At 31.6% G+C, this 22,616-nt stretch overlaps 1 protein-coding gene across 4 annotated transcripts in view; it reads left to right on the top strand.

Moving 5' to 3' along the window:
• Window positions 1–22,616, top strand: part of LOC134271942 (atrial natriuretic peptide receptor 1-like) — an 86,395-nt gene that overhangs the window by 51,315 nt on the left and 12,464 nt on the right. The window contains exon 6 of one of the 4 annotated variants that reach the window (XM_062754173.1): window positions 216–323. The exons of the other annotated variants lie outside the window; for them this stretch is intronic. Within the exon in view, the coding sequence (XP_062610157.1) occupies window positions 216–323 (108 nt within the window). The remainder of the gene's footprint in view (window positions 1–215; window positions 324–22,616) is intronic. 4 annotated transcript variants of the gene reach the window in all.

Genomic DNA, 22,616 nt, shown 5'->3' with positions numbered 1-22,616 from the left:
TTCCATTTTATTCTACTTTTCTTTTTTTTTTACATTTAAGAAAAGCTATTACCGAGTTCAAGGTATTTGCATGTAATATGTTATTCATAAATATATTTTGACTTGATTTAGTGGAGAAAAATTCATGTTCAGGAATCTTTAATTATTTGATTGTGGCAAACATCAATTTCTTTGTTATCAAACCGATTTTACCTTCTATTAATTCTTTATTTCAGCTCTACACATATGACACAATGGAATCTGATGTATTTTCTGACAAAGCTTGGAGGAAAAATGACTCGAGTGACGATATAGCAAGAGAAGCATTTGAACCAGTATTGCATGTAAACAAAGTCTATTTTATACATTCCATATTGATAGATTTTAACATAAATTAATCTACTTTGATTCAAGTTTTATAAAAGACACAAAACAGGTACACCAAGTTGTTAAGAGTCTTTCTCTGTAGCCACTTAAACTTCATTGCCACGCATGGTCACCGATTTTAATGAAACTTCACCCATTCTTAGTACTTGACATCAGAAACATATATCAAATAAATTGTCGTAGCTATGTGTCTCGGTTTGCCATAGTAACAACCGGAAAAAAATTGAAAATTGAGATTTTTAGCAATTTAAAATCTTTTCTGAGTCTTAATAAAAACTAGGAAAAGCAAAAAAACCATTCTAACTAAAACATGACACCTTGTTCCTTGTTGCCACTCATACTGTAAAGAAAATATTTAGAATATATCTCTAAGTAAATGGTAACCAAGGTTACATTTTGAATACATTCAAAATGCTGAAATATGCTGAAAAACGCTCAGTATTCACTAATGGTAGTGTTACATGCTCTAACTCAATCAACAACTTAAGAAAAACAATGAAAATGATTGACCTTTAGTATATAGGTATTTATAAGTATATATGTAATATTATTCTATAACTAACTTTTTATTGTTGCCATGGTTTTTCCAAGCAAACTCAGTAACTAAGGTTGGGTTAATGCTAATGCCCTGAGAAAAAAAAATGAAAATTCAAGACTGGCAAATATGCAGCCTTAGGACTTTGCAAAAACAAAACAATAAGAAAAATTGGGATTAATTGCTACTTTGCGTTGTTACCAAGGTTGTTAAAAGTAAATTTAATTTTCTTGTCTGCATTAAGAATTTACTTGCCATTAAATCAAGAAACATACTACGTTACTCACCTCGAATAATACTTATCTGGTAGAACTAAGGTTAAACATCATATATTGATAAAATTTGATGAAGAAACAACACTGCTGCTAAGGTAACCAGGAAGGGAAAATGTTCGATTTGTAAACTTTGTATCAATTTTAAACCTTGTGTGCAAGTTTCTTGTATCCAGTTAGAGATTAGGTGAAAGTCATAATTAAAAGTCATTTTAGCAGTAAACAAAATATTTTTTTTCAGATTTTTAAGCATATTTTTCTGCTTATTTCCATACCAACACTCTATTTAAAGAATCTGGTTTGGTTTTTTTATGGGAAAATTAGGACCACGACAATACCTTTAAAAATTTATCATCAGTTAAAAGGAAATGTGACTTTTTAAAAGATAGGATCAGATTTAAACATACAGAGTGTAATTTTAAGGGTTTCTATGGTATAAAAACCTTGGTAACAATTGCCAACAAAAACAAAATGTCAAAATTTGCTCTTGGTATATGTTTCAAGGCTCTTTTCTCTATTATTTGGTCACATTTCTTCCTATTGTTGTTTTTAATTTTCACGTGTATGACTTTATATAATTATTTTTTTTCACTTTTGAATACTTTTTTACCATAGTTACGCATAAAAAATTCATTTAACAAACACGTTTATCATGCATTTAAGATATCAGGCCTTCGGCTTTAGGAAACAGTCATTGCTATGCCGCAAATGTTGACTATGGGGCTGTATACATGGTATTTAATGTTATATATAGCAATTAATTTTTGCCCGAAATTGTTTAGGGTATCGAAGGCTTTTATCATAGAGAGTTTGGAGAAATTCTGAGACTATTCGTGCCACAGCTCCTATATTAAATTCAGGTCATTACAGAGAATGGCTCTTAATTGTTATGACCCTTTTTAAAATATAATATTTGTTCGGACATGTAGGTTGGGATATCGTTAAAGTATCCTGATGTTGTTCATGCTAATTCTTAGTCCATAATTCACACACTGAATTGACGAGACGGATTTCCATTTCCCGATCATGAAAAGGAGCACACGGCGGGTGTGACCGGTCGACAGGAGATGCTCACTTCTCCATGGCACCTGATCCCACCTTTGAAGTTTCGGATATCCGTGTTCGTTCTGCTCCTATTTTGTATTGTTTTATAGAATTTTGAGCTTGGATACTGTTTGTTATCTCCATGTTGATTTCATCATAAATCTGCAAATCAGAAAAAAAAGCCTATTGCTGTTTGAATTATTGATTATTTCTGAATAATTTCTGTTGTAAATAATACCTTTATTTTATCAAAGTTTTTTAAATCAAAACATATTTTGCTAATTAGAAAATATCGAAAAACTGCAGAAAGAAATGTTTTCTGTGTCAAGTAGAGAGTATAATTTAAAATTACCATGAATCGACGTAAGAAAGTTAAAAACATTAAATAATTTTACTGCATATTTCACAAAGCGAAAGAAATTTAAAGTTTAAATTGTACAAATTAAAATCAAGGTCTTTAAGATTAACGTTTCTAAGCATTCCATGTTTAAGATTATGATGAAACCCGTAGAGAAAACGCAATGGGTGCTTTTCAAAGCAGTTGCTAATGAACATGGTAGTAAAGTCAATCCTAACTGGAATATACCCGTTGAGCCAACCTTGGTAAGTTATCATTTGAGGTACTTACTATCGTTTTTTTATTTCGATGATTGCATACTCTTTAACTTTTAATGAATCATAGATGAATTGTATTAGTTTTGCTAATTATTCACAATTCAAACAAAAAATGAGAAATTACATTAATTATTAAAATCATACTTCAAGCTTCTGCTAAAAAATAATCATTTTATCTTCCCTGTTTCTTTCAGATTGCATTACGCTTATAAACATATAATTATGATTTACTGATAATCATAACAAATTCAGAGTAACAAAGCAGGAATATATGAAATAATTTATTTATTTTAGCCTGACGCCTACTCAGCTCACCTGTACGATGCGACGTTGCTATGGGCAATGCTGACTGGTAAAATATTGAAAGAAAACAAAAATCCACTTGACGGGGAGCTTATGTCTAAAATGGCAACAACATTGACGAATAACGGTATTTTGAATGAACTTTTTTGAAAAGAAATGTTCCTTTTCAATAACCTTGTGATTCCGCTTTCCTTTACATGCATAAAAAAATAAATATTTTTAGCTCACCTGAGCCGAAGGCTCAAGTGAGCTTTTCTGATCACATTTTGTCCGTCTGTCTGTCTGTCTGTCCGTCTGTCCGTCTGTAAACTTTTCACATTTTCGACATCTTCTCAAGAACCACTGGGCCAATTTTGACCAAACTTGGTACAAAGCATCCTTGGGTAAAGGGGAATTGAAATTGTTAAAATGAAGGGACATATCCCCTCGCAAGGAGAGATAATCAAGAAAAGACAAAAATAGGGTGGGGTCATTAAAAAATCTTCTTCTCAAGAACCACTGGGCCAGAAAAGCTGAAACTTATGTGAAAGCATCCTGGGTACTGTAGATATTAAATTGTTCAAATCATGACCCCGGGGGAAGGGCGGGGCCACAATGGGAAATCAAAGTTTTACATAGAAATATATAGGAAAAATCTTTGAAAATCTTCTTCTCAAGAACTACTGGGCCAGAAAAGCTGAAACTTATGTGAAAGCATCCTAGGGTACTGTAGATATTAAATTGTTCAAATCATGACCCCCGGGGGAAGGGCGGGGCCACAATGGGGAATCAAAGTTTTACATAGAAATATATAGGAAACATCTTTGAAAATCTTCTTCTCAAGAACTACTGGGCCAGAAAAGCTGAAACTTATGTGAAAGCATCCTAGGGTAGTGTAGATATTAAATTGTTCAAATCATGACCCCGGGGGAAGAGCGGGGCCACAATGGGGAATCAAAGTTTTACATAGAAATATATAGGAAAAATCTTTGAAAATCTTCTTCTCAAGAACTACTGGGCCAGAAAAGCTGAAACTTATGTGGAAGCATCCTGGGATAGTGTAGATATTAAATTGTAAAAATCATGACCTCCGGGGGAAGGGTGGGGCCACAATGGGAAATCAAAGTTTTACATAGAAATATATAGGAAAAATCTTTGAAAATCTTCTTCTCAAGAACCACTGGGCCAGAAAAGTTGAAACTTATGTGGAAGCATTCTTGGGTAGTGTAGATTCTTAATTGTTCAAATCATGACCCAGAAATATATAGGAAACATCTTTGGGGAAAAAGAGCGAGGCCACAATGGGGAATCAAAGTTTTACATAGAAATATATAGGAAAAATCTTTGAAAATCTTCTTCTCAAGAACCACCGGGCCAGAAAAGTTGAAACTTATGTGGAAGCATTCTTGGGTAATGTAGATTTTAAATTGATCAAATCATGACCCCCAGGGGAAGGGTGGAGCCACAATGGGGGGATCAAAGTTTTACATAAAAATATATAGGAAAAATCTTTGAAAATCTTCTTCTCAAGAACCACCGGGCCAGAAAAGCTGAAACTTATTTGCACATGGAAGGATCCTGGGGTAGTTGATTTCAAAATGTCTTAATTATGATCAGTGGGGTAGGGTGGGGATACATAATGTTTTACAAGGGGGAAAACTGGTAAAGAACAGAATGGTCAAAGCTTCTCAGGTGAGCGATGTGGCCCATGGGCTTCTTGTTTTGTTTTTGTTTTAATTGAATCATATTTGTTATCCTAATAGAGGAGTTGGATGGTATAACTGGAAAAATAAACATAGATCACCAGGGAGATAGAAATTTGGATTTCCAAGTTCTAGACATGTCTGTTAATGGCACTTTTAGAAGAATCATTTCTATTAATTATCTCAAGAAAGGGATGGTAGAGCTTAAATTTGAGGTAACAATACATTATTGTACTACATCTATATCTTATTATATTATTCATCTTTTAATGTCAAAAAATTGAGACCAATGATTTATTTTTAATCATCTCGTTAATAATCATAGACGTCGGAAACAAATTGAAAGTGTTAGTTAGGCTAACAAAAAATAAGCCCCAATTTTCAATGCCTATATTATGCCTAGCTTTGCAAAAAAGCTTCATCGGTTCCAACGCCTATGATAATAGATAAAGCCTTTAATAATTCCAATGAGGTACGTGTACTGTTTTCAGGTTGATTTTAAGGGTAGTATCTGGATATCACTTCAAAGTCCTTTGATATTTTCTACATTCTTAAAATCAGTTTTTTTTCGATAATTTTGTATATTTTTATTTTTCCTTTTTTACCAATAATAATGCCAAGTATGTTGCAAAAGAAGAGAAATCAAGATCACCATTACTGAACATGCATTATAATATATCAGCACATAAGAACATTCAAGTTAAAATGTACAAAAAAATTGTCTATGATTATTATCATAGTAAACAAATATTATAGAAAAAAAGAATATATGAAGTATTGCCGATGCTTATTTACTATTGTCAGTAAAATGCCCTCATTTATGTATTGAATAAAAGTGATATTTTTGAAGTGAAAAATACCACATGAGATTTTTGACTGTGAAGATATCAAAAGCATGATATAAATTTTGATTTTTCCTTCCTGCATATCCTTTATATATATTCCAATTTCTATGAACACTACTGACTGATTGTAATGCAGTGTTAAAGATGCAACTTATTACCAAGCTCATGTATAATTATATTTAACGTAAAATTTCCTTAATATAAAGGGTAATAAGACTACAGACCAAGTCAGTCGGTGGCCGAATGGCAAGATAGGCATTAAAAATGCTCCTCCTGACGAACCCAAATGTGGCTTTATTGGTGAAAAATGTCCAGTGGCAGAGAAACAACCAGGTCAGTTAATTGCTATAATGGAATTAGAAAACAAATTTGTTATATAGTTTTAATTTTAACATTTTTGGATACAAAGATGCTATTAAAGAAAATTTAATAAGGAAACACTTGAATTTAACTAGAAATTAAATATACATGTCATGAAAGGAATCAAAGTAAGTTATCCATTAATTTTAATGTGTGCAAAATGGGCTCCAGTCTAACGAACAGTAGCAATAAGTTCTGAACCTTTTAAACCATATTTCCATCTTAACTGGGGATAGGTTTTTGGGTCAAAAATAGTGTCTATTATCTTTATAATTTAATATTGCTATTGTCTCATCCGGAAATCTATTTCATACAGAAACATATACATGTACTGGCTTCAAATTCATTCAGAGTAATCAGGGTCTTACATTTTACATTTCCTAACAACAAATTCTTACTTTTCAATTTGTTCTAAACATTTCATATACTATTTTTTTGACTTTAAGCAATTATGCCAATCGTTTTCACAAGTTTTTTTTAATATACCTGTAAATGTTGAAAATCAGAGAATATTTTTAAACAATTTTCATTTATTCAGCCATTTGATATATATTAAAGCGGCACAGTGAGTCAAAATCATATCTTAATTTTATGATATCTGTAGCATACAGAGAAAGACTTACGAAAATTATGAGTATATAGCGAAGATATGACAATTAAACTGCAAGAATTGACTGCACAATATAAGTGCCGGAAAAACAAAGGTTGTATCTACCGTTTCGTTGTTTCGTATATGTCAAGGTCACGCTACTCTTATTTTTAGCTCAAACTTGTAAACAAAATTCAACTGGAGCATGCAAAGGTGAGAAATATGTTCTAACAACTTTTAAAAAGATTACATCAATTTTTTTGGTCTACTTATATTCATTCGTGGATACCTGAGACCATGGTAACTATGGATACTTATTCAACACTTTTCTGCGCACGCGTTCTGGGGCAGACAGAAATTATTTTTACTTTTATTTTTCCCCATAAAAATTTAATTTTTAGGTTCTGACACCTGTAATTTTCTGAAACCTAATACTTTAAGGAATTGAACAAAATTTACAGAGGTCATGCGAAAATTCTACATTTGTCAATTTTCCCCTTTGTGCGTCACTGTGCCACTTTAATGTCGTGATATATTTATATTTTTTTTCTTACAGAAACATATCCAAGTACGTGCACTGGCAAATGGCTTCAAATTTAGACATATACTCGACACTCAGGGCCTTTAATTTAAAAAAATGTTCTTACATATCCTGACTAATTCATATTTTTCAATTTCTTCTAAACTTCATACACTAATTTTTGACTTTTAACATTTATGTCATTCATTTTTTCGTTCAAGTATTGTTAAGCATATACGTGTAAGTGTTGAAAATCAGAGAGAAAAAATCAATTTTCATTAATTCAGCATTTGCTTAAGATTTATATCAGGATATTGTCATCATTTTTTCCAGAAAGAGTATACATTATAGTTCTATCCATACTTGGAGTTTTACTAGTCATCAGCATTATAATCAACGTATTCTGCATTCTGAAGTAAGTCATAAGTACATATGAAATTTGTGGAGATAACAAACCTTAAACGTTAAACAATACAAATTTGGAGTAGACCAAACACGGACCTCCAAAACGTCAAAAGTGGGATCAGGTGCCAGGGAGGAGTAAGCATCCCCTGCCGACCGGTTACACCGGCCGTGTGTTTCGTGGCATGATGGAGGGGGATCCGTCGACAATTCAGTGCATAGATAATGGCCTAACATTGTGTATGAAAAACCTCAGTCAGAATTTCACTTAATGATAAATTGTATTTGCTGACATGTATTTTATAATCGATTTAATTTTTGTTCGTAAACGTATCATATATACTGAGGGTATTGTGGCTGTAACCAAATTAAGCTTCAAATTTAGTTATTTTTTAAGATGGTTTCATCCGGTTTTAAAGCACATCTTCCTCCGTTCTGCCGTTTTGTCTCTTGGTACAGACAGTCATATGACATGCTCTGTAGCGAATTATTAAACATTTTCCAAGTCTTATATTTCTTACCATGCATTTTGGTGGTCCGTGTTTGCTATGCTCCTTTTTGTATTGTTTTATGGACTTTGATATTGAATACTGTTCGTTATCTCCATATCCGTCATGCAGTTTATTTTTCATGACAAGAACAGTCAAATCTTGCCAATATATTGCAATGCTCATTCTGGGAAAAAATATCCCTATTCACCCGTCATATTGTGAAAGGGTATAAATAAAGTAACAATATATCAAAATGTTTTACCTTGCAAGTACTTAATTTTATGGGTCTTTTTATTGCCTCTAATTACTGGGGGTAAAATGCTTCGATTGAACTTTTCTAGTTTTCTTTTTATATGTATTTATAATTATTTCTTCGTATTAGAATTTATTCCTAGTTTGAATTGCATTTACATTTTTTTCTGAATACCTTTTAAAATTAAGCTTTATTTGCAAGACTATTTCTATTAAAATTGTTTTATATTATTTTCCAGACACCGTACGAATCCTGGAACCTATGACCTTAACCCTCCAACAACAATTCGCTATCAAAATATGTCTTGAATGGAAACCCCAAATCCAGTCCCTGTTAAAACGTGGAAGTAGTGTTTTGGTGTTAAATGACTCTGATTTACTTTTCGAAAGTTAGAAAACAATGAGACGAGATCTGAAAGAACATGTAGCATTTAGTGCAATATGCTCAAATTGATGTAAAATTAGAACATAATGAAAAATGTAAATATATAAAGTATTCCCATAAATTATTGTTTGTGATTTTTTATCTAAATATTTCAATAGTAAAATATTTAGAGTTTTAAGTAAGTGTTATACCAAATGACAATACTTGCTTAATTATTTCTTAATTAACATGCAGTTTTCCTAAATAACTAACACTCGTAGACTTCAGGTTGAATGCTAATGTTCAAATGGGTGCTTTTGAAAAAAGAAAGCCTGTTGTATCATAGAGGGAATGCAAAAGGTACAATACTTACGAAGCACTAAGTATTCCACTCTCTGCTATACTGATTCATGTGAGATAAAATATTGTAAAATAGGAAGTAATTATACGAATGGAAAGAACTGACAGGGCAAGAAATAATACCTTACTTTTCTACTATTTGCGTTATTTATTGAGCAAATGTCCTAGGCTTCTTTGATCTGTGAATACTCGTTTACTATGCCTTCTATCTCTTTTCCTTAACTCATTAAATTTAGCTTCTTTTTAGCCGGGCTTATTGCTCAAAGAGCAATTGCCGGCTTATGTGATCCTGTTCAAGGCAGGATGTTGACCCCATAGTCGCCATTTTAAAGTTACGTGCAAAAATATAGTTCTTACTCTCAACCGCTTTTAAACGCTAAATAAAGCAACAAAAATAAAACAAAGTTTTATCTATATAAAATAAACATTAGTAGTAATGACTTTGAAAACTTCATAAGTCAAAGAACATAGTTCATTAGCGTAAGGACTTTTTATAATCAGTGTTACCGTAGTTCTCTACACATACGAGGTAAAGCAGGAGAGGGAACCAGACTGGCCTTTTTGTTTACATTCAGCTGCGGTACCAGATTAATTCTGATTCTGACAAAATCGGACCGTGGTATTAGGATTGAAAAACTCACTGTCAGTGTCTTATCATTTATATTGATAGTTTTAAAATAATTTTTTCATCAGAATATAAACGTGATTCATGTAAGAAATTCATTCTACTCTGTAAATGAGCCCGGCTCTCTGTACTTCTGAGTACTTTGATTTCATATTGTGTACACCACAATACAAAGTAAACTGTAAAATATACTTGAACTCGGTGTTTCAGAAATTTCACCAGATTTAACAATTATTATCCCTTATTAGTACAAAACATAGCCTAAATATACTTCCTATTTTCGATAGAAGTAATTTGAACATCAATATGCAACGGTGAGTATATGTATATTAAACAATGCGGAGTTTCCCCTTGCAAAGAGCATAGCTATAATTCAAGGCAGCATTCGATATCGACCTCGATGCAGATTTCGTTACATCCTTTGGGAAGGTTTCGTTTTACTCACTCACCCCAAAAAACACACACACGATTGTGTTGATATATCCCCTCCAAATTCACTTCAAGGGAAAATAAATTTGAGGCTATCCATGAACACGGAAATAATGTATCCATTTATAGCAAGTTGGAGGTATTGTTATTAAATGAAATGGTGATTTATTCATGTATTATATTGCATGTCATTAATCCAACATTTTAGATAAATGTTTCATTTAAAAATATCTCAATTATTTTTGGTGTCCATTTGATTTTTCTTTCAGATTTTACAATATGATCAAATTTGATGTATGAAGAAAAAAAATTTGAATGAAAGATGATATACAATTTTAAAAAAGATTGCTGTAAAGTGTATGTTCTGATGAATTAACTTAAACATAAATTGATTAAAATAATGTGTTTTGTGTTTTCTTTTAATAAACAAAATGTGTTTGTGAAACACTGATGCCCCCGTCGTATGGCAACATAGCGAAGATTAAACTTTTCTTAGATGCAAATTTAATATAATGGTATCCAAAAAAGGGTCTCCTAACTGGAAATGCAATTGTAAAACATGCATATGAAACAAATACAATTGTAAAACATGAAACAAATACAATTGTAAAATATGAAAGCCCTATCACCATCTGTTCCCAAGTTACGGCCAGGCTAAAGTTTTTTCATAAGTACAGAAATCTTCAAGATCAAGGTCAGAAGGCCAAGGTTATTTGTACCCGATGAAAGGTCTTTCCACAAAGATCAAATGTTTAAAGTATGAAAGCCCTAGCCCTAACCATTCAAAAGTTATAGCCAAGGTTAAAGATTTTAATAGTAAGTTAAACTCCAAGATCAAGGTCAGAAGGTCAAGGTTTTTGGTATTGAATGAAATGTTTTGTCACAAGAATTACATATGTGAAGTATGAAAGCCCTAGCCTTTTCTCTTCAAGTGTTATTGCCAAGGTTAATGTTTTTTCATAAGTCCAGAAATCTCCAAGGTCAAGGTCAAAAGCTCAAGGTTATTGGTATCCAATAAATGCTGTTGCTACAAAGAATACATATGTAAAGCATTGAAGCTCTAGCCCTAACCGTTCAAAAGTTATGGCCAAGGTTAAGATTTTTTAAAAGAAGGTGAAACACTAAGGTCAAGGTCAAAGGGTCCAAGGTCTTGATATCAAATGAAAGGTCTTATCACAAGAATTAAATATGTAAAGTATGAAAGCACTAGCTTTTACCCATTAAAAGTTATGGTCAATGTTTATTTTTTAAAAGTAGGTCAAACTCTAAGGTCAAGGTCAAAGGATCAACGCTCTTGGTATCCAATGAAGCATCTTCTTACAATGATTACATATGAGAGGTATGAAAACTCTAGACCTTATCGTTCAAAAGGTATTGCCAAAGTCAAAAGGTCAAGGTTGTAGTACCCATTTTAAGGTCTTGCCAAAAACAATATATATGTGAAGTATAAATGTCCTGGTATCTACTGTTCAAAAATTATGGTCAAAGTAAAAATTTGATTTTTTTGTGTAAAAGTGGGTCAAATTCCAAGGTCAAGGTCAAAAGGTCAAATTTGGTGGTACCCAAAGAAAGGTCATGTCACAAAGAATACACGTGTGAAATATGAAAGTCACAGCCCTACTAAATCAAACGTAATGGACAAGGTTAAAGTTTTTGCGGACAAACAGACAAACAGATAGACAGACAGACAGGAAAACGGACACGACAAAAACTATATACCCCCGAAACTTCGTTAACGGGGGCATAAAAATCAACTTATATTAAAAACAATATAATGTAATATGGAATGTGGGTTCTTGAAGCGCATAGTATAAATGCATTTTTAAAAAAACAGTTTATATTCAAATTTCTCGCTAAAATATCGGTTCGCTTATTATTTCCTGACGTTTTATTTATTTTCATTGTATTGAAGGAAAAACTATAAAAGGAAAATTAAAGGTAAGGAAATTAACGAAAAGAAGCAAGTGACTATTTACTGGATTGAGAATTGATAATTTGTAGAAAATAGTACAGAATGTAGTTTATTCATACCTATGTGCATATGTAATGAATGACAGCGTAATAAAATATGTTAAGTTAAAATGTGTTCTGTTATTGATCTTATTTTTTATGATCTTTTAAATTGATTGATTGTCTGCTGTTAAAGGTCCTTCTCGAGAATTTTCAATCATATGGAGACGTCACTAATTGGTGATGGAGACCTACAAATTCTGGCCTATACTCGGCACTGAGGGCCAAATTGCAGTGAGGGATCTTTTTCGTGCCAGCACCTTCTGCGACACGGGACCTCGGTTTATTCGGTCTCATCCGAAGGACCGGTCTCCACGTCCAACAGCACTCAGCTGAAAGAAAATATAAAGCTTATAGCGTTTTACTGTAGATATATATCTTCTCCTAGTAACTTAAAAATAGTATATGTTTAACCTTTGAGGATGACATACGTATCAAGCCCATATGTTTCGTGCTCTAACTTCATGCAATATTTATAGTTTATTGAATTATATAAATACTTGATTCAACTCAATCGCCTTCCAGTATGTCAAATTTTCTTTATGTCAAACGTTTTTCAACAGGTAGATTTTTTACTTAATGGGCAGCGGACAATCAAATCATTCGTCAGAAATGTAAATTACCTTTCTGCATTGCACGTAATTCTTGTCAACACTCTTGCTCAACATAATTTTAAAACACACATCTAAGCATGGTCTTCAAAGTAGTTTTGCAGAAACTGAAAACATACTTTCTTTAAACTCTCCGGGATATTACAATGTGAAATGAAATTGATCATGTACGTATGTTTCTTCTTGGTTTCCGCCACTGAACGAGAATTTCGGATAGCGTGGATGGCTCCGGAAAAGGAGCATTACGGACTTAGTGCTGGATCTAGCGTGAGCATATTAAGAGCAGCGTTGTCAGCAATACAGCTTCATCAAAGGACTAATGCAACGTTTATGGCGGATCATAAAGTCTCGTAAGTCGATTTAATTTTCCTAACCAGTAAACTAAAAAGCAATAGATGTTATTAAGTATCCAAAAATCATTATGATGTATCTTTTTCTCAACATAATTTAAGTGCTAAAACAATATCACCACCGAAATATAACTACATGAGACTAAGTGCTAAGCAATTAAAAATCATTTAAATCAGTCAATCAATCATCGTATTGCCACCACTTATCTTTTTTTTTTTAAATGATGTAAAGAAAATGTAAACATGTAAATTCTTTTGATATCATTGACAGCTGCTTTTTCAATAAAAATGGAACTCGTAAATTTACTAACCTTGTCATTGGTCATTTGCAAAATTATTCTGATAAAAAAACATTCTGACTGTACACACAAGCACTCTGAAGTTGACATCAAAAAGATACTTGAGTTTATGATTGACAATACCTATGTGGTGCTTGGAGACCAGGTTTTCCAGCAATCTATTGGAATTCGCATTGGTACTAATTGTGTCCCGTTAGCAGACCTAATTTTGTATTCATATGAAGCAGAATTTGTGCAAAATCTTATGCATGAAAAGAAGTAAACACTTGTTGTGGCCTTCAACTCGACATTTAGATATATCGATGACGGATTGTCAAGTAACAATGGTAATTTCCATTCTAATGTTGATACGATGTATCCTGCTGAGCTTGATATAAAAATACAACAAAGTCTGACACATCTGTTTCATATTTGGATATTTTACTTGAAAAAGACGTTAATGGTACCCTGACAACCAATTGCAAGCTCTATGATAAACGTGATGACTTTTACTTTTCTATCGTCATCTTCCCTTACTTATACAGCAATATACCTTCATCACCTGCATACGAAGTTTATATATCTCAGTTGATTCGATGTGCAAAAGCATGCTCTACGTATGAACAATTTCTAAAACGAGGTAAATTATTAATAAACAAGTTGATGAAATAAGAATATCAACAATCTCGTTTAAAGTCATCATTTTGTAAGTTCTATTGTCTATACAATGACCTTGTCAGCAAATTATCATTGAGTCAAAAGCTGACTTAAATATTTCATACTAATTGTTAGTCCTTTATTTAAACACTGTTTTGACGACGAAATTTGCCGTTATTTCCCGATCATGACAAGTAGCACAAGTCGGCAGGGGATACTCACTCCTCCATGGCACCTGATCCCACCTCTGATGTTTTGGTGGTCCGTGTTTGCTGTGCTCCTATTTTGTATTGTTTCATAGACTTTTGATCTTGAGTATTGTTCGTTATCTCAAATAAACACGAAAGACGACTGGCATTCTAGATTGGGATGAGGATGCAGCAATGTATGATATCTTAACAATATAGTACATACTGTGGAATTGTTCCTAAAAACGTCAGCGTCCAAAAGAACAAAAGGGTAATGTAAATGGTTCAATAGGGATTGAGAAGCCCTAGCACCCATTGTTTTAAAAATGTATGACAATAAAAAAAGTTTTTGAAAAGTATATCAATATTCAAAAGGTCAAAATTATCAGCAAAAAGCCGGACAGACGGACGGACGAACCGAGCATTATTTGGGCATATATTATTTTTACCAATTTTACCCTCACATGCGTATTTTTAAATTGAAAAACAGGATTAATCAAAAGATATTCTGAAATTTTGTATGAAACCTAGACAACTGTTAAAAAACTATTAATAAAGAGGGATTTCAACCATTACAAAATGTATGTCTAATACATGAATATTTGATGAAACTCATAAAAATTGCATTTCGCAATAAAGACAGAAGACCCACTGTATTTCACACATTTGTTACCTTGAAGAGTAAATAAAAATAAAGTGTTTAGGCCATCTTAAAAAATTGTTTGGTTGGCCTCTCCCAACTGACTGAAGAAAAATAATCTAATGTTTTTTGTTGTTGTTGTTGTTGTTTTTTAATTCCAGAATACGATATATTTTCTTTGTATTCCTCTTATCTCGTCAATACATGTGAAGATATTTTCTGGAAAAAAGATTTTTCAACTACCTACCGACCCAATATTTTTACCCCGAGTCGAGTGACGGCAAGCAAACATTATTATTTAAGATGGCCTTACCTATGAAGTTATTTAGCGCATCTGAGTCATTTGTATCATGATAAATGTACGAATTTCAGTTAGTTAAGTCTCAAAGTACTTGTCAATTTCTCTTTAGGTATGTGCACTTTTCATTCTCTTGTATCAAAATGGGATCAGAGAAATTTTAGCTAAGAGTACGTATGGAATGCTTTTGAAAAGCAGATTTGATGAACGTTATATGCTCTTTTAAATCAGAAATTTTACGTGTACCTACATTGATCCAACGAATCTTTTAAATAATGAATTTTTATAAAATTTTGTAACCCCTGTGACGTCAGCTTATTTTTCAAAATGCTGCCTCGGTTTAAAAGTGAATGCTCAATCAGTTTTTACAACATTGACTTCATAAGCTGGTTATTTAGGAAATACCACATACTTAGAGAGGCCTGACGATGGAAATTAAAACTGGCGTCCTCCATTTTGTCATTCACGAGGAGTTATGTTTTTAGATGGCCATTAATGCCTATAGTCAGCCACACATCAAAAGATATGAAGGATAAAAAACAAAAGAAAAAATGTATTCAATGAGACATGTTTATGTTATTAATTTGAGAATATTATATGATATAGTTTACTTATTATCATGCTGAAATGTTTTAATATTAATTTTATTTAGTTGCAACATTCTTTTGATCAGTTCTCTCTTTTCTGAAAACAAAGACCTATAACATATTCTTCTTTTAGAAAAACCCTTATGTAAACAAAACCAACTTTCTTGGTATGCTAATTTATAATATATGCTTTCGATACAAATAAATAAATAAATAATAAAATTACTTCCTTAATAAGCACTGTAAACCAACTATTATTTGTGCCATATTTTATTCGAATCGTCAGTTTGAAATCAATCTGCGACGATTAATATTCACGATTGAGGAAATATTATCTCCAAATAGTAAAGAAAATGCATGGTTCGCGACGATTAGTATTCTCGATTTAAAGTTGGTCGAATTGATAAATTGTGCTAACAACTTAAGAAATTATGGCTTAAACGAAACTGTTGATATTCAAGTTTCATCAACTAATTTGACGATAACTAAATTCGTTTTAAAAATTGTTCATTCGTAGAGGATGCTCTTGCGCATTGAATCAATTTAGAGATATATGTATAAACTCCATGTGAATGTGATAAGGGTATATCTTTGCATAAGTAAGGGAAGTTGACGTTTGGAATGTTAAAGTCATCACATTTATCATTAATCTTTGTTGGCAGATTTCTATTTATATCTTTCACTAGTAAAATATCCAAATATCAAACAGATGTGTCAGACTCTGTGGTATCTTATTTCAATCTCATATAGATATATCGTGTCGACATATGAAAGAAATAATTATTATTATTTGATAATACTTATATATAAGAATTTGAATAACTTCTGCTTCATATGAGTTCAAAAATAAGTCTGCTTTTAACGGAAAACAATTGGTCCCCATGGGGATTTTAACAGATTGCTGGAAGACCTCTTCTCCAAAAACCACATACTAGTATGTCAATACTAATATTGTCAATTAGAAAATCAAGCATCTTATAAATATCAACTTCAGAGTACTTATGTTCATAATTTGAATGTTTTTAACAACATAGTTTTGCAAATGACAAAATGACCAATGACAAGTTAAGTACATTTACGAGTTCCATTTTTATTGAAAAGTGGTTGTCGATGATGTCAAAATTAATGGACTTAATTTATCGTGAGGAATATTGAGTTAAAAAGTCGTAAGTTTTATACTACTGAAATTGGTAAAAGCGTTCTGATTTTAAATTTTTCAAAAATTCTTTGCAATTTTTAGTATCTACATCTGATTTACACCATCTGTTGAATATATAGTTGCAAAGTACTCCTGAAGTTTCTCCCTCACTGCTGTTAATATTTTAATGAGGAGTGAAGAAAAATACTTTGTAGAACATCAATTTCAATATTTTCAAGAAATAAGTGTCAAACTTAGGCTAGTGTAAAAACCTATGAATCAGTAGGGATTTTTTGGTATTACTTAAAATTCAAAAATTAAATTTATTTCCTTAAACACTTGCTTTTTCTTTTGCAATCTTAAATTCAGTTAATTATAATCTTCAGTGATTTTCTTCTTGTGGGAAAAATGTAACATAACTTAAATAGTCCGAATTCGAACAAACACTTTCAACTTTACTTGCATACTATTTAACAACAATTAGTCAACTCTATTTTCACTTTCATACAACAAAACAATAATTAATTCTTAGGTGTGTAAGTCGTGATGATTGTCATTCTATATATATCTTTTACCACCTTCAAAGGCATCTCGCTCTGTCGAACTTCAGCACACTTAAAAACTTAAACACAATGTGTCAATAATGAATTGGAAAGAATACGTTTTTATATTAAACTGATGAAAACCATGTACTTGTCTACAGAAATTAGAAATTTAAAGATAATATAGACTCCTTATTTCACTTACTTAGTACTTCTTCCTCTTTGTTCTCCTTACTTTTTATTTTTCGCAAGTACTTGATTTGTGGACGTCAGATAAAGAAAATATGAATCTGCAATTTAGTGTTTGATCTATTATTTAAAATATGATTCTCAGCAATTAAACAAAAATGCGAGCGATTTTATTTGACGAAATAATGCGAAATTTATCGCGTAAAATTAAGAATCATTGTTATTTTGTCGGCTTAAGTTTACAAAAGTGCAAGGTAACTGATTCAGCTAAACCTTAGGTTTTGGAAAATGTCTCTTGCAATCCTATCTCATTTTCAATATATCTTATATAGTTAAATCAAAGATGTTAAGAAATGAATTTTAAACAAAATTCAGCTCATGAAATACAAAAACAAAAATAGCTTTCACCAGTAAATGCAGATGGGCATTTCAAGAAACCGAAAACTTGCAGAGGAATCTACATATGTAACTCACAATACATGTATGTACGCCAGTTTTTGTCGAATTCTCTATAATTTTTAAATTAAGAATTTATTCTTTTTATCATAGAGGTTCAACTTAATTCTAAAAACTATTAAGTTGATTTTTAATTCTTTACCGGATATTGTTAGAAACTTGAATCAGGGAAACTACACAAATTAATAAATTTCTTTGATATACTCAGCAGCCTATTTTAATTAAACAGTGGTGTTCTTGCGAATTTGTTCCAAATGGTCATAAATATGCTTTACGGCTTGTACGAAATATGCTGTCCAAATGATGCATGCGTAGGCACTAAAACAATGTTGTTAAACAATATTTCATTGGTGCCCTCGGGCATGACGTCACAAAAAAGACAATATGGGAGAATGTTCTTAAGACTTTTAGAAAATATGTCTCTTCTGGATTTTAAGTGACAATTTTTTTTAACAATTATATTCTTTTTTCACAAATTGCTGATAATTTTGTGCATGTAAGATTTATCATCGGATTTGGTTCTGTTACTTTCATTTAAAAGGGATTTTATCCATCACTCATGATCATTTCAATTTTGGGAAGTTTTTCTTCAAGATGACATAATCAACAAAGTAAATCATGATAATATTCAGAAATTGTGTGCCTTTGGTGTTGTGGACGTTCATTTTAATATATGGAATCGGATTATTTTACGTCTCTTGCAACAAACGGAATGAATTTCGAATAGCTTGGATGGCCCCGAAGAAAGAATATTATAATTTGAGTGCCTCCTCTAGTGTCGGTGCACTGAAAGTGGCCTTAACGGCTATGAGTCAAAACAGTGATACAAACCAAATACAGTCTCTTCACAATTCTACAATAAAGTAAGTGTTTTTTACCGTAAAAAGCTAAATTACAAAGGTTAACCCATTTTTCAGGTATGTATTTATAGCTTTATAAATAGATTAATACTCACCGTACACATACACACAAAAATAAAACGTTGATGTACAGCAAACGAATTAACTAGAATGTGAATATGAAATACATGATACTCATAATGCATATATTTTTGATTTTTATAAGAAAATCTAAATGGGTTTCAAATATTTTTCATCAATCCTGAAATTCATATTCAAATAAAGTCATATTTGCCTTTGCCAAGGCGTTCATTTATCTTCTATTCTAATCTTGAAATTTGAAGATTACTAACAGTAATAAAGCGTTAAATCCATTTGGAAAAATGCAATATAAATGATATATTTGCTTAATATTTATTTTGATTTTTTTTTAAAAATTATACTTGAAGTGTATTCGTGCAAACTTTAAGATGATGGATTTTAAGCATTCATATGCACATCTAGTTTTTCTTCATTTTGATTTATGACAACAATGAAGTTGTTGTGACAGAAAGCATTAGGGTTGTTTAATATACACAGATTTTTTTTGTTTATATTATAGTTGGATATAGTTTTTGCATTGGACATCTTAATTCTGCACGTTTCCTCTAAAAGGAAGACCGTTACAAAAAATTGAAATAATTAACACATTTCTCACGTAAGGTTATCCTAATCTACAATTCATATTAATTAAATCTTGTCTCTAGGACGATAAAAAATGATATTTTTCACGGTCATGTCGATAAGATATGAATTATACAAATTGTGTTTAAAAATACTTTTATTGAAAGTTATTCTAAGTTTTAGTTTGCATACATAATATAATGTTTTAACTTTTGATTTTATTAAATGTATTCCTGTGTTATTTTTCCTAATTATTTTTTTTTATGAATGCACTGTTTTTCAATACAAGCCAATGCCTTCTACATTTTGACTAATTTTTTTGGAAGGGAATATTCAAGAATTGTGAAATTTATGTTTGATCAATTTTAATTCTTTTTTGTTAAAAACAAATAGGAAAAATGGTAAATTAGACATTCAATCATTTATATTCATTGGCTGTATATACCGGTAATCCTTTCTTCAAATTCTAGACTATACGAGTATAAATCTCTGTTTGTTTTTTTAATCTACTATATTAATATGATTTCCCTTGCATCAGCAATCAAAACATTTGTATGCCAAGAAATAACACACTTCATGATTTCCTCCCATTTTTAGGCTTGAAAACAGTCCTACACTTTTGTTACTGTACATCGTGCAGGTGACATGTTAATTAGTTGGACCTTGTCATGTTCACGATTCCATTAATCAGCCGGCGCAGGCGCCCGGGGCTATAGAAAACACACTCTCTACACATCTCTGTATCGTCAATTACAACTAATCAGCTTATTACACTGTTATCGAATGAAACAACGACCTAGCGATCGCTATCTTAACTTACAATACACAAATAGCATATTATCGCAAATCAGTCGCATACGACAAAGAAATATTTACACAATTAGGGGTCAAATGCACAAGGCATGTACATGAACTCTATAGTATACCTTTCCGAATAATGCTATTTTTTTCTCCTAAATTTAAAATCAAAATACCATCAACTTATTTGCTTTTCAATTAAACAGGGGATAAGAAATTACAGTTCAAAACAAGAGAGAAAGAGATAGGGAGAGAGCACTTTTACTAGATTAATTGCTAGCAGTATTGCAGTTTATATAAACAAACATAAATCAAACCTAATTAAAGAACAAAACGCTATAAATTTTTTAATGTGTTACGTGAAACGAGACCACTAACTACACACCATATATTATATACAAACTTAATTGCAGAAAAATACACCTGAATCATAAAATATTTTTTTCTGGGGAATTTCATATAAATGGTAATATAAAATGATCCATGATATAAATCTACAGTCCAAAAACAGGAGATAGGATTATGAAAAAAAAGATGTCCTGAATTTAATTCCTCCTCCTCTTATTACAAATGTTCATATTATTATCACTTTCTCATAATCTTACAAACGTTTCAAGATAGGTGGTTTTCATAATCTAATGTCAAATTTTAATGTTTTTTTTAGGATGTTTCACTATAAATTTCCATTAAATGCCTTAAATTACCACTTAAAGTTCTATTGCCGATACAATGATCTTGTCAGCAAAAAGTCAAACGCTCACTGGGGATTTTTTTATGCTTACCATTAGGTCACTATTTACACATTGAATTGTCGAAGGATTTCTCCGTTATTTTCCAATCATATAAAAAATATCAAGTACTGATTTGAAAAACAAACGAAAGTAATGCAAACAATTTATTGACAATTATTTGACTTCGTCTTAGAGGCAGAATATATAGACATTAAAAAACCTAGAATATTACATTCTAAGCTTTTCTCTAGAAATTACTTCAAAGACCTTATGTCAATTATTTAAATGATTTTTTCGGCATCATAAAATATATGGATCTTCATATCCAAAATTTCTGTTGAAGTTGTTTTAGCAAATTCACTCAAGATGTCTGGTTTTGTACATATGTTTCAAAATAATAATCACGATGGTTATCAACCAAGAAGTTCTTGATGCCATTTTTTTCGTTATAATAAAATTGTTGGTATGTCATTGAAAATATTGACTTTTAATTAGCCACAAATTCTATGCAGTATCTTTTGAGGTTGGTTTTTCTTGATTTGTGTCCTATCCTAGCTTAAACATGGTCGAATTTTAAATTTTGTGGTGTCTAAGTTTGAACAACAGTTGTGACGTCTCTGCTCTTGAAGTAGTGAAGAGGATTGCTACTTTGTGTTTCAAAATCTGTTTGATAACTCACATTTTCCATTCGTTTTAGTTCAAGAAGGGGCAAATAGTTTAAGCATGTCACATTTTATGAAGAGACAAAAACAATATCAATGGTCAACTTAATCGACTTTATAAAAACAAGGGGTTGGGGATCAAGAAAGTACATTTTCACTTCATCTTCATTATCAATAGAAATAAAAATTGACTTCATTTTAAAAAAATTAAACATAAATAAGCATTACTGTTAAAAGGGTAAGATGTATATATAGGAAGGAATAAGCTTAGTTTCAAATAGCAGATTCTCAGTCAACATTTTCATGATGGACTTCAATGTACATTGAAATTATATCAATTTTATTTAGTTAACAAACTTTAAAAAATTAGATATTTCTTCAAAGTAGCATGAAATGCATGAAGGAGCACAGCAAACACGGACCTCCAAAACATCAGAGGTGGCATCAGGTGCCATGGGGGAGTGAGCATCCCCTGCCGGCCGGTCACATCCGTCGTGTGCTCCTTGTCATGATCGGCAAATAACAGAAAATCCGTTGTCAATTCAGTGTATAAATAATAGACAAACAATTGGTATGAAAAACGCCAGTCAGCATTTGACTCATTGATAAATTGTATTTGCTGACAAGGTCATTGTATCGACCATAGAACTTACGAAATGATGAGTTGAAACGAGACTGCTGATAGTCTTGTTTCATCAACTTGTTTGTCAATAATTTATCTCGTTTAAGAAATTGTTTATACGTAGAGCATCCTCTCGCGTATCGAATCAACTGAGATATGTAAACTCCATATGCAGGTGATGAAGGTATATTGCTGCATAGGTAAGGGAAGTTGACTATAGAAAAGTTTAAGTCATCACGTTTATCATAGAGCTTTTTTGTTAGATTACCATTAGTGTTTTTGCCAAATAAAATATGCAAGTAT

Source organism: Saccostrea cucullata, unplaced genomic scaffold (assembly GCF_032062105.1).
Source record: "Saccostrea cucullata isolate Sc308-1 unplaced genomic scaffold, CSIRO_AGI_Scuc_v1 ctg1016, whole genome shotgun sequence".
Classification (NCBI taxonomy): Eukaryota; Metazoa; Mollusca; class Bivalvia; order Ostreida; family Ostreidae; genus Saccostrea; species Saccostrea cuccullata.
The sequence above is the reverse complement of the archived record's forward strand: the minus strand, read 5'-3'. Positions and strand labels throughout refer to the sequence as shown.